Here is a 13,804-nt window from a genome sequence, read left to right as displayed (position 1 = left end):
AACCCTTTCACACTTTTCAGACTGAACCGTCGTCCCCTTTAGACTTCCAGAGAGGAGCATGCTCGTGAATCAATTTAATGCTGGAGCTACATTAACTGTGGGAACAATCTGTGCGTGAGAGATGAACATGTGGGTGTACTGTACAGTTGACATTATTGGTCATTGTATTTTATGCATGACTCTCTCTCTCTCTCTCTCTCACTCTCTCTCTCTCTCTCTCTCTCTCTCTCTCTCTCTCTCTCTCTCTCACTATGCTATGCTAGTCCTCTCTCATGTAGGTCCCCTCTCTCTCTCAAATGTACATATCTCCTATTTATCTTTAATAACACAGTGATGTCATACTTCTTGATGGAGTAGGCTACAGCACTGTTTTAAACCTCCTGAGTCTAGAGTATTGAAACTGTTATTCCTTCACTGCTCTCGTTCTCTGTTAGGGAGGCAGTGACATCTACTGGTTGATGTCTCATTAGTACTTAAAAAAATAATAATAATCCATGACTCTTCCTTGTGTTTCTCACAGGTCAGACATCTCCTGTGAACAGCCTGAAACCTGTGAGTAAAAGCAGACACTGTTTTATAATACTAAATTTTAAAGCCTTAAAGCCTTTTGTCCTTGAGTAGAAAGTGGTTAACCAGTGAGCCCCATTGCATCACATTAAACGATAACTATAAATTTGATTATTGATTATGTTTCACGGGGCCTTCTTTTGTTTGCTTTGAAAATGGTCTTAATTACTTCTATTTAGCATTCCTTTTATCATTCTTTTGTCTGGGGATTTAAATGGTAATGAAGCACAGAGCCTCTTTAGATAATATTGTATATTAGTATGACAGTTTAAGATTAATCTGGCCTTTTCAACAGAATAAGCCTGTCAGCGCCATAGGGAACTCTTCTTTAGCCCGTGAATGGTAAATTATATTAAAATCCCATCAGTCTTTGGTTTACTATTGAGCTAGCAGGGGTAATGTGAAAGCAATGCGGAAGCCAGCGGTAGAATGACCTTTCGTTCATTTAGTATTCAATCACCATTACATCCTGTGCTATGTGTCTGGGTAATGAGGTGTATATAGACGGTCTTTAATGTGCTCAAATTGTGCTGTGTCTGTGGCCCTGTGTCCCCGTCAGAGGCAGGAAATGACAGCTAGCACAGAGACTCTGGACTGTGTCACAGACTCGGTCCCCCAGGCCCTCCCCTACCACTCCAACACCTCAACCCTGCGCAATGACTCCCCCAAACGAGACGCCACAGAGATGTACCTGAAGTCCAAGGCCCTGCTGGAGAGCAAGCGTGAGTGCACATACTGTAGCTACACAGACAGAGGAGGCCTAGTAGCCTTATGCTCAGTTATTCCATCCATAGCTCTATAATGGATGCCAGTGTTTAATTTGTATGTTCGTGACCGTCTGTTAAGGGTCACCCTACATTTGTGAGTACAGTATCAATGTGAGCTGCAAGATAAGCCTGTGAGTTCACCCTGCTGACCGGATGATTGGGTGGTGCTCACCTCTATGATACCCTATCTAACCACTGTAACCCCTGTCCACAGAGCCTCACACCAAAGACCTGGATGTGTTCATCAAGAGGGACCAGGAGACTGGCTTTGGCTTCCGTGTTCTGGGAGGAGAAGGTCCAGAGCAGCCAGTGAGTACCGAAGTATGGACTTCCTCCCTGTTAGATTATCTTTGTTCATTTTCAACACCCAGGAAAGGCTATTGCCTACTGCCTGTGTCTTCTATGGACAGTGTTTCTGACTCAAAGTGTGACTCCCTCTGACAGGTGTATATAGGTGCCATCGTGCACCTTGGTGCAGCTGAGAAGGATGGACGCCTGAGGGCTGGTGATGAGCTCATAGGCATCGATGGAATCATGGTCAAGGGCCGCTCCCACAAGCAGGTTCTGGACCTGATGACCAACGCTGCCCGCAACGGTCAGGTCATGTTGACCGTGCGTAGGAAAGTAATCTACAGAGGTGAGCACTCACTGACTGCCTGGAACCTCTACACCTTGGTCTCTAACACATACACACACACATATATACATACACAGACACCATCTATGTGTTTGATACTGCACTTCAGTCTATACTCTCCATGCGTTTTTCAATCAGATATGACTGAGGAGGAGGCAGGGCTCCACATGGCTCCAGTGTTGGTGAACGGCTCCCCCAGACTCCCTCGTATCCAGATGCCCAGTGTGCTTGACCACGAGTCCTTCGACATCACCCTCCACCGCAAGGACAGCGAGGGCTTTGGCTTTGTCATCCTCACCTCCAAGAGCAAGCCCCCACTAGGAGGTGAGAATGGACCCGATGCTCAGTATTACCACTGCTTATCCAAGACAAAACCAAACACACACCACTCTCCTCTGTAGCATCATATCACCCAAAGTAACTGGGAACATAGTTTGAAGGTTCTTCCTTTGAAAATATTATTACTTCTTTAGTAATGAGTAATTTAGTCCCTTACATACCTATTGTATATTTCTGACTGAATCCATCAGGTGGGATGGGTGTGTTATCATTAGACATCTCTCTGTTTGCAGTGATCCCTCATAAGATCGGACGCATCATCGAAGGCAGCCCCACTGACCGCTGTGGCCTGCTGAATGTAGGCGACCGCATCTCAGCGGTCAACAGACAGTCAATCGTGGGGCTGTCTCACAATGACATTGTTCAGCTCATCAAGGATGCTGGCAACGCTGTTACCCTCACCGTGGTCCCTGAGGACGGTAAGCTTCACCAGTAGTATCACCCATGGGATGGGACTGTGTTGGTCTCCCTAGTATTCCCAGTCATATACCAATGATCTCTGTGTGGGATGGTTGGTTTGTGTTTGTGTTATCATAATGGTGTGACTTGTATTGGTGTGTTCCAGAATATAAGGGCCCTCCCTCTGGAGCCAGCTCAGCCAAGCAGAGCCCCGCCCCTCATCATAGAGCTATGGGTCAGAGGTCAGCCATGCAGGACGAGCGGTAAGGCCCTGATCTCACTACTACACCAAGACATGGATTAAAACCCTGCTTCAGCATTTAGCAGAACAACCCATATACTTATGTCTGACACAACATCTTAATGATAAAAATTGCTTTGCTCTCTGTGCCCCCCAGCGGAGACACTGCTGTACATTATTGAAGATATAACATAGTGTTACTGAATGCTGTTGTCTGTTCTAGTTATAACCTAGATCTGGAGGAGGAGAAGAGGGAGGGAGTCACCTGGGCCGACTACAAAACTCTGCCTCTGAGCGAACAGGGAACAATGTGTGTTACAGGCCCTAAACAGGCAAGGCTCATACCATTATTACTGTCATTTTTTATATCCAGTGTTTTATAGATTTTACATCAATTAAATAATATATGACTCAGAAAAAAACAGCACTAAGTTATAACTTAAGTTATAACGTGTGTGTGTGCTTGTGTGTGTGTTTATATGCGTGTGTGTGCATGTGCTTACGTGCATGTGTGTGTGTGCATGCTTGCATGTGTGTGTGTATGTATGTGTGTGTACGCATGCGCCATGCAGGGCTGTATCACGGTGGAGCTGGACCGGGGGTCCCGGGGTTTTGGCTTCAGTCTGAGGGGAGGGACTGAGTACAACATGGGCCTGTACATCCTGAGATTGGCTGAGGAGGGGCCTGCCCTGCTGGATGGCAGGATCCACGTAAGTCTGACCCCCGGTGCCATAGGAAACATCCACACACATCCACACAGATGACTGTTACTACACTATTCATAATATCAAGACATTCTGTCATGTCTTATAACAGACTAATTACATGTTTTGTTGCCATTGAGGAGTTGATCATCTAGATTGTGCATGTATGTGCAGGTGGGAGATCAGGTAGTGGAGATAAATGGAGAGCCGACCCAGGGCATCACCCATACCCGCGCTATTGAGCTGATCCAGGCTGGGGGCAGCAAAGTGCTGCTCCTGTTAAGGCCAGGGCAGGGGCTGGTACAAGACAACAGTAAGTACACACAGAAGTCTAGATCTACAAGATAAGATTGACCTTTTTTGTGGTATGAGATGCAGGGTGTTTGAAAATGCTTGTTTGTTGATGTGTGTTATAACATGTTACTAGCATTTAACAAGGGTACGCTAATTAACATGAACTGATGCAGCAATGCTTTGTACACACATTAATTAATGATTTAGCTATCCCTGTTAGCTACTTCATTAATTTATATGAATGTACCCTTAATGTGAAATGTCACCCAAATTGAGTGCCTGACTGTGTTGGGGATGTTTGTTGTTTCATGAATGGAGTCCTCAGCTGTCTATAACTGCTTACTCTTGGCACTTCCTCTCCTCCCCCTGTTGCAGGTGATTGTGTCCCCTCTACTGTGTGCTACTACTCAAACGAGCACCACCACTAACCACTTCACTGTTTTTACTGGCCTGTCCTCTTTTACCTTGGTAATTCCTATAATTTCCTTCTTGCTTCCTCCTTTCATCTGTCTAGACTAGGTCATATGAATTTTGCTCTTGTACGTTACTTGTTATTCTCATAAGGATCTGTGAGCCACTCTATACATATTTTACATCTGTGTAATTACTTATTTTACTTCTAGGTAAATTGGATCCAACCGTCACTTCACCCACAAGCTTTCCTAGAGAGGCGCTTGTCTCAGAGATGTCCCCTCTCTCTTCTCCATTCTCCACCTGCACCTCCATCTCAGGTTCCTCCTCTTTCACCAGTGAGACCACTGACTGGAACTCCCTGTCCCCCCGAACACTCCACCCCCAGAGCAGCAGGGGCACTGGCTCAGTTGAGTGGAATGGAGAGTGGGCAGACAGGCAGGCTGACAGGCTCTCTCCCATTACCCCTGAGCAGATCAACCTCTACAAGGTCAAACCAGGTCATACCAGGTCTAAAGACTCCAAGGAGCCCAGCAGCCCAAAGAAAACAGATGAAACATTCTCTAACGCCAAAGAGCGCTCACACAGTCCCAAAAAGTCTGAGAGGAAGGCACAGGAAGCAGATCCAAGCAAAGACAGGAAGTCCCACCCCCAGAAAGGAAGTCGGTCACCCAGCCCCAGGAAGTCTACTCGAGAAGGACAGGAAGCCTCGGGCCAGCTGCATGTAAAGAAACAGCAGGTACAGCAGAGCACATCAAAGGAGCTTTCCAGCAAGGAGCCCTTTGATGAAAACAAAAACAGCAAAAGGGGGAATTCAAAGGGCAGGAAAAGCACACAGGAGAGAGAAGGGATAGCGGGAACGACCAAGGCTGCCCATGACCAGGTCAGTATTGAAAAGAGAGTGGGGACAGAGGCAGGACATCACAGGCCAACCCCTATGGAGACAGGGGCATGGAGAGATATTCTGAAAGTTACTCTGGAGAAGAGTAAACCGAGAGACGGGGAAAAGGAAAAACGCAAAGAGCAGAAAAGCAAAAAAGACACAGGGGCTTCCTCAAAAGAGGGAAAGACTATAAAATATTCTGGGGCCTCTACAACAGAGGGAAAGAGTAGAAAATACTTGGTGGCCTCTCCAACAGAGCAGCGGATCAGAAAAGACACACAGTCCTCCCCAAATGCCATTCAGGAGGATCCTCTGAGGCAAAAGGGTCGGATTAGCCCTGGCCCCTGGAAAGTTCCCAGCTCAGCCAGAATCCTCTCCCAGGCTGAGGTGCTGCGTAATCCCCTTTACTGATACAGTATGGACAACACTGTGTGGACACATAATCCCACAGACTTGAGCTTTACCACAACATGCTGTATATTGTTGGTCTGTTTCTTTCGCCAATGAGAGGGATGGACGAGGAATGGCAGGCAACCTTATCGGCCATGTGTCATGTCCAGCTGTGTCCATGAAGAGGACTTTTTTAACCTCTATTGGCCTTTGACATTGGGAATGGCATGTAACGCCAACGCTGTCATCTCTCTTCCTGCCTCATGTGCTGCTTCAGACATTTCTGATCTGGGCTGTACGCATGTTTGGCATGTTTAGGGCCTTGCCAGTCAGTGACACTTAAAAATGTGATCATGTGCCAATTCTTGGACGTCTTGTAGAATTAATACTAACCATGCTTCACCCATTATAATGCATTTATTATCCCATATGCAACCAAGGAGAACGGTCTCCAACCCACACAAAGGTAACCTGTCAGTAAAGGTTTTATTTTCATGTTGGGTATCTACAGCAAGCACCTTGAGATTGACCTTTTCACATGGCACTCTTTTCCGAAGGGATTTGCTCAACTTCATGCGGTCCATATGTTTATTTTATTGCACGCCTTTACCACTCCACTGAGGATGATCCTTTCTCCTGATGTGAAAATACTGATGCTGAAGTTCTGACCTTAACACCATGTAGAGATTTCAGACTTTATTCAGAAAGCATTAGCTTTACCAAGGATTCTAGACTGTTCTAAGACAATAGACATTGTTCCTGAATACAAAATACATCATTACAAAAGACCAGAAACTTGTGGTTTGAGACATTGTTTACCATGTGTATGAGAACCTATGTGTAAGTTATTGAAATGATAGATTAATATATATATATATATATATATATATATATATATATATATATATATATATATATATATATATATATACAGTGCTATGAAAAAGTATTTGCCCCCTTTCTAATTTTCTCCACTTTTGCATATTTGTGATACTGAATGTTATCAGATCTTCAACCAAAACCTAATATTAGATAAAGGGAACATAAGTGAACAAATAACACAACAATTACATATTTATTTCATTTATTTCTTAAACAGAGTTACGCAACACCCAATTCCCCTGTGTGAAAAAGTAATTGCCCCCTTACACTCAATAACTGGTTGTGCCACCTTTAGCTGCAATGACTCCAACCAAATGCTTCCTGTAGTTGTTGATCAGTCTCTCACGTCGCTGTGGAGGAATTTTGGCACACTCTTCCATGCAGAACTGCTTTAACTCAGTGACGTGTGGGTTTTCAAGCATGAACTGCTCGTTTCAAGTCCTGCCACAACATCTCAATTGGGATAAGGCCTGGACTTTGACTAGACCATTCCAAAACTTCCAATTTGTTGCTTTTTAGCTATTTTCATGTAGACTTGATTGTGTGTTTTGGATCATTGTCTTGCTGCATGACCCAGCTGCGCTTCAGCTTCAGCTCACAGACGGATGGTCTGACATTCCCCTGTAGAATTCTCTGATACAGAGCAGAATTCATGGTTCCTTCTATTAAGGCAAGTCGTCCAGGTCCTGAGGCAGCAAAGCATCCCCAAACCATCACACCACCACCACCATGCTTGACCTTTGGTATGATGTTCTTACTGTGGAATGCAGTGATTGGTTTTCGCCAGGCATAATGGGACCCATCTCGTCCAAAAAGTTGACTAAAGTTTGCCAAAAAGCACCTGGATGATCATCAAGACTCTTGGAAGAATGATTCAAAAGTATAACTTTTTGGACGACAAACACTGCATTCCACAGTAAGAACATCATACCAAAGGTCAAGCATGGTGGTGGTGGTGTGATGGTTTGGGGATGCTTTGTTTGGGGATCACATTGTATGATTTGTAAGTAATTAATTTGCATTTTATTGCATGACATAAGTATTTGATACATCAGAAAAGCAGAACTTAATACTTGGTACAGAAACCTTTGTTTGCAATTACAGAGATCATACATTTCCTGTAGGTCTTGACCAGGTTTGCACACACTGCAGCAGGGATTTTCGCCCACTCCTCCATACAGACCTTCTCCAGATCCTTCAGGTTTCGGGGCTGTCACTGGGCAATACGGACTTTCAGCTCCCTCCAAAGATGTTCTATTGGGTTCAGGTCTGGAGACTGGCTAGGCCACTCCAGGACCTTGAGATGCTTCTTACGGAGCCACTCCTTAGTTGCCCTGGCTGTGTGTTTCGGGTCGTTGTCATGCTGGAAGACCCAGCCACGACCCATCTTCAATGCTCTTACTGAGGGAAGGAGGTTGTTGGCCAAGATCTCGCAATACATGGCCCCATCCATCCTCCCCTCAATACGGTGCAGTCGTCCTGTCCCCTTTGCAGAAAAGCATCCCCAAAGAATGATGTTTCCACCTCCATGCTTCACGGTTGGGATGGTGTTCTTGGGGTTGTACTCATCCTTCTTCTTCCTCCAAACACGGCGAGTGGAGTTTAGACCAAAAAGCTCTATTTTTGTCTCATCAGACCACATGACCTTCTCCCATTCCTCCTCTGGATCATCCAGATGGTCATTTGCAAACTTCAGACGGGCCTGGACATGCGCTGGCTTGAGCAGGGGGACCTTGCGTGCGCTGCAGGATTTTAATCCATGACGGCGTAATGTGTTACTAATGGTTTTCTTTGAGACTGTGGTCCCAGCTCTCTTCAGGTCATTGACCAGGTCCTGCCGTGTAGTTCTGGGCTGATCCCTCACCTTCCTCATGATCATTGATGCCCCACGAGGGGAGATCTTGCATGGAGCCCCAGACCGAGGGTGATTGACCGTCATCTTGAACTTCTTCCATTTTCTAATAATTGTGCCAACAGTTGTTGCCTTCTCACCAAGCTGCTTGCCTATTGTCCTGTAGCCCATCCCAGCCTTGTGCAGGTCTACCATTTTATCGCTGATGTCCTTACACAGCTCTCTGGTCTTGGCCATTGTGGAGAGGTTGGAGTCTGTTTGGTTGAGTGTGTGGACAGGTGGCTTTTATACAGGTAACGAGTTCAAACAGGTGCAGTTAAAACAGTGGAGAACAGGAGGGCTTCTTAAAGAAAAACTAACAGGTCTGTGAGAGCCGGAATTCTTACTGGTTGGTAGGTGATCAAATACGTATGTCATGCAATAAAATGCAAATTAATTACTTAAAAATCATACAATGTGATTTTCTGGATTTTTGTTTTAGATTCCGTCTCTCACAGTTGAAGTGTACCTATGATAAAAATTACAGACCTCTACATGCTTTGTAAGTAGGAAAACCTGCAAAATCGGCAGTGTATCAAATACTTGATCTCCCCACTGTGTGTGTATATATATATATATATATATATATATATATATATATATATGCAGAACCAGTCAAAAGTTTGGACACAACTACTCATTCAAGGATTTCTTTATTTTTTACAATTTTTTACATTGTAGAATAATAGTGAAGACATCATAAATATGAAATAATACATATGGAAGCATGTAGTAACCAAAAAGTGTTAAACAAATCAAAAAATATTTTATATTTGAGATTCTTCAAATAGCCACTCTTTGCCTTGATGACAGCTTTGCACACTCTTGGCATTCTCTCAACCAGCTTCATGAGGTAGTGTTACGAACCCCGTGGCTTTAAACGTCTAGGGTGGATGGACATGAGACCCGTAACATAATTCATGCAAATGATAAGCGTGACATGGAACAGTGAGAACAAAAACTACACGACAACCATAAACTACCGTCAAACATAAAAGGTTTATTTTTGAACACACGGTAAAGGTTTGGGAAAAAGGGCTGAGCAGGACCCTAGAAATGAAACAATAGTGTAAAAAACCCCTAAACTGATCTTGCCTGCCTCAAGAACCGCTAAGCTACTGCTAATCATACAAAAATACAGTGGGTGGTCCGCTCAGGTCTAACTAGTGTTTTTAGACAGTTTTCTTCCTACGGGTAATGTACGCCCAAGGGCAACTTGCTTAACTTCCCCTTTTCCCAGAAACACACAAAGTTACCAAACAGAGTAACCAGCAAATGAGTGAGTACACAAAACACCACAGTATCCATACTCACATACGGAAATAGTCTAACAAAGTTACCAAACAGAGTAACCAGCAACTTAGTGAGTACACAAAACACCACAGTATCCATACTCACATACGGAAATAGTCTAACAAAGTTACCAAACAGAGTAACCAGCAACTTAGTGAGTACACAGAACACCACAGTATCCATACTCACATACGGAAATAGTCTCTAACAACAAACACAACTGACTGGCTTTTAAACAATGGGATGTGTGATTGAAAAACCAGAAACAGGTGGTGCAATGCAGAGGAATGTTCACTGATTGGTCCAACTTAGCAATCAGCAGACACCCCAACGACCACCAATCAGGAACATACAGGACACCTGTGATTAGAAGGAGAGGAAAAACACAAAAAGACACAGGATACCTGTATCCGTAACACTCCCACCCTTAAAAGAGCAAACCACAATGGTTTGCGACACACGTACCATCACAACACCCAAAATTCAAAGATCAACCTCATCCTGACGGGATAACAAAAAAAAAACTAGATCTTTAAACACGAGACAAAGCATCTGCCAACACATTATCCGACCCCCATCATTAACATGACCTCCCACTACAGCCGTAGCAGCAATAGAGACAGCCTGTCTATCTGAGTGACGGGTCTGGTGTGGTATGTCTTCAACATGTTAACGTGGCACACACGAGATTGGCGTTTTCTATCAGGAGTCTGTATCACGTAGTCAGTTTCACTTAGTTTCTTTTCAATTACATAAGGACCAGAGAAACGTGCTGACAATGACGCTCCTGGCACCGGCAACAATACAAGAACTTGGTCACCTGGCTGCAGTGAACGAGAAACAGCCTGTGTGTCATAGTGTCGTTTCATCCGTCTCTGTGAGGAAGACAGCGCTTCCTTTGCTAGAGCACAGGCACCATGTAGGCACTCACGAAAGCGACTAACGTAGTCCAACACATTTTCTTTCACACACAACTCTTGTGATAAAAACGGATCCTTAAGGACTTTCATAGGTCCTCTCATGGTGTGTCCAAACACCAGTTCAGCTGGGCTGAACCCTAAGGATTCCTGTACTGTCTCACGGACAGCAAACAAAACTAGAGGAACTCCCTCATCCCAATCCTTCTCAGATTCCAAGCAATATTTACGGAGCATAGACTTCAGTGTCTGATGCCAACGTTCAAGCACACCCTGAGACTCTGGGTGATATGCGCTTGACACATGGTGTGTAACTGACAAGGATTTTAACACTTGTTTGAAAAGTTTAGAAAGGAAATTCGTACCCTGATCAGTTTGTATCACCTTAGGTAACCCAAAAGTTGAGAAGAATTTGATCAACGCTTTACTCACCACCGAGCAGTAATCCTTCGCAGAGGAATGGCCTCTGGGTACCTGGTGGCCACACACATAATCGTCAACATAAACTGGTTACCAGATTTTGTCTTTGGTAATGGTCCAACACAATCAACCATCACATGTTCGAATGGTTCACCTATGGCCGGTATGGGACAAAGAGGCGCGGGGGAAATAACCTGGTTCGGTTTCCCAGTTACTTGACAGGTGTTGCAAGTCCGACAGAACTGAGCCACATCTTGTTTTAAACCAGGCCAAAAGAAATGTTGCAAAACTCGATCATAAGTCTTGGTGACTCCCAGATGTCCGGACCACTGGTGATCATGAGCGAGGGATAAAACATTTTGTCGAAAGGCTGTAGGAATCACTATTTGGTAAACAGCATTCCAATCTCCGCCAGCGTCAACATGGGATGTCCATTTACGCATGAGGAGATTACCATCAATGAAGTATGCCATGTTTTTCTTCTTTAGCTCCTCCTCTGAGACAACACTAGAAAAACATTTAGCCAGGCTAATGTCAACCTTTTGGTTAGCGATCAGCTGCTCACGAGTGACTGGTAACTGAATTGCCTCAGCAACAAGTTCCACATCCTTCTTCCTTTCTCTGGACTGTTGGTCAGACTGCACCAGCTTACCAGAGGTAGCACCCGAACTATCCTCTGGGTCACACTCTCTGAATAGAATCGTGTTCGACAAATCTATCACTTCACCCACTTGTCGTGCTTGAGCACGTGTGACAGCACAAGCGGGAACACATCTGGATAACCCTGTGCCAGCTCCTCGGAGAGAGACTGGTCACTTTTATCCAATACCTCCAATACGGGTATCACCTTTCCTCCGGCAATATCGTTGCCCATTATAAATGTCACACCTTTTACTGGCAACATAGGACGTACGCCAACTCTGAACAGTCCACTGACTAACTCAGAGTGTACGTTCACAAAGTGCAATGGCACTGGGACGAATCCCATTTCAATTCCTTGTACTAACACACTGGAACCACAATATGTATTATTGGACAAGGGCAACACATCAGATAGTATGAACGACTGCGCCGCACCAGTATCTCTGAGGATTCTAACTGGACGCTGAGACGCTTCGTCATCTGATATGGAAACAAACCCCTCAAAAATGAACGGTTCATAACTGTGATCTGGGACAGGGACTTTCAAACCACATTCACTATGAGGCCTCTGTCTTGATTCCGGCCTTACAACCGTACGAATCAGCCCAACAACTGTTGGCGGCATGGCGTGCTGAGGCATCCCCTGTTTGCGTTTAAGCAGAAAGCAATCATTAACCATATGTCCCACCTTATGACAATAGAAACAGTGACGCACATCTTTTGGGCGTGCTGGATGTACTGCTGGTCGACTAGGACTAAAAGTTAACAACTCTGCGGCCCTGCTCTCCGTACGAGCCGAAAACACGCTCTTATGCGTCGACACAAACTCGTCTGCCAATACAGACGCTTCCGACAGTGAGGATACTTTCTGTTCGTTCAGATAAACTACAATGCGTTCGGGTAAGCAATTTTTTAACTCTTCTAACAAGATTAACTCCCGTAGAGAGTTAAAATCAGTTACCTTACTAGCACTGTGACATTTGTCAAACAGATTTCCTTTGTCTCTAGCAAACTCCACATAAGTCTGAGTAGAAGCCTTTTTATGAGACCTAAATCTCTGTCGATATGCCTCAGGAACAAGCTCATAGGCACGAAGAACAGTAGCTTTGACCACATCATAATTCAAGCTGTCTTCAAGAGGTAGCGCTGACAGAACCTCTTGGGCTTTACCTGTTAATTTACACTGAAGTAATAGGCACCATACCTCTTCGGGCCATTTCAATGCTACCGCTATACGTTCAAAAACACTGAAATAGGAATCAACCTCTGACTCCCTAAACACAGGTACCAAGGTGATCTGTCTACTAATATCAAAAGTAGCAGACGACACAGCTGGTGTGGACGGCTCACTAGAAGACATAGTATGAGCAGAGACCAACCTCGCTGTCTCTGCCTCTAGTTCCATTTTACGTATCTCCAGTTCCATCTTACGCATCTCCTGTTCTGCCTCTAGTTCCATCTTACGCGTCTCCTGTTATGCCTCTAGTTCCATTTTACGCATCTCCAGCTTGTCTTGCCTGATTTGTGCCCGCTCTTCCGCCTCCATTTGGAGCCGTGTCGAGCGGACATCCATCCTAGCATCACTGTCAGTCAGTGGGGAGAGTGGGTCAAAACGGGGCAATGTGGCTGGAGCCTTAGCCTCGTCCTCAGACACCGATGGGCTTACAGGAGCAGCAGCCACATCCCCTACAGGAGCAGCAGGGTCAGGCGGCGGTAACTCAAGCACTCGCTCGTTCAACAATATCTCTAACACTGTTTTCCTAACTTCTGCTTTCACTAAAACCCTTGATATGGGTACAGAAAAGTGGTCAGCCAAAGCCTGTAGATCCACTCTACGGCAATTCTCAAAAACCTCCCACGTAGGGTTTTCCAAAAATGCATCCAACTCAAAAGTAGCCATCCTAAACTAGCAACACGAGCCGACGAACACAAAAAAAAACAGGTAGTTACAGCTGCCAAGCTCAACACTGAACCAGACACTAACTAATTTGCATGAGTAGCATGGGTATCAATGAGATATATCCCGGACGAGCCCCCACATTATGTTACGAACCCCGTGGCTTTAAACGTCTAGGGTGGATGGACATGAGACCCGTAACATAATTCATGCAAATGATAAGCGTGACA

General features: G+C 44.9%; 1 protein-coding gene across 1 annotated transcript in view; it reads left to right on the top strand.

Moving 5' to 3' along the window:
* The window catches only part of LOC121575798 (membrane-associated guanylate kinase, WW and PDZ domain-containing protein 3-like), a 60,389-nt gene extending 53,961 nt beyond the window's left edge, over window positions 1–6,428 (top strand). Inside the window, exons 11-22 of the mRNA XM_041889089.1 lie at window positions 521–552; window positions 1,127–1,289; window positions 1,549–1,643; window positions 1,779–1,971; window positions 2,110–2,295; window positions 2,544–2,729; window positions 2,876–2,972; window positions 3,174–3,282; window positions 3,523–3,660; window positions 3,829–3,967; window positions 4,324–4,416; window positions 4,572–6,428. Coding sequence (XP_041745023.1) covers window positions 521–552; window positions 1,127–1,289; window positions 1,549–1,643; window positions 1,779–1,971; window positions 2,110–2,295; window positions 2,544–2,729; window positions 2,876–2,972; window positions 3,174–3,282; window positions 3,523–3,660; window positions 3,829–3,967; window positions 4,324–4,376 — 1,391 coding nt within the window. The 3' untranslated portion in view covers window positions 4,377–4,416; window positions 4,572–6,428. The remainder of the gene's footprint in view (window positions 1–520; window positions 553–1,126; window positions 1,290–1,548; window positions 1,644–1,778; window positions 1,972–2,109; window positions 2,296–2,543; window positions 2,730–2,875; window positions 2,973–3,173; window positions 3,283–3,522; window positions 3,661–3,828; window positions 3,968–4,323; window positions 4,417–4,571) is intronic.
* Window positions 6,429–13,804: the final 7,376 nt, after the last annotated feature.

This window comes from Coregonus clupeaformis, chromosome 10 (assembly GCF_020615455.1).
Source record: "Coregonus clupeaformis isolate EN_2021a chromosome 10, ASM2061545v1, whole genome shotgun sequence".
In the NCBI taxonomy this organism is placed as follows: domain Eukaryota; kingdom Metazoa; phylum Chordata; class Actinopteri; order Salmoniformes; family Salmonidae; genus Coregonus; species Coregonus clupeaformis.
This window is presented reverse-complemented; position numbering and strand designations above follow the sequence as displayed.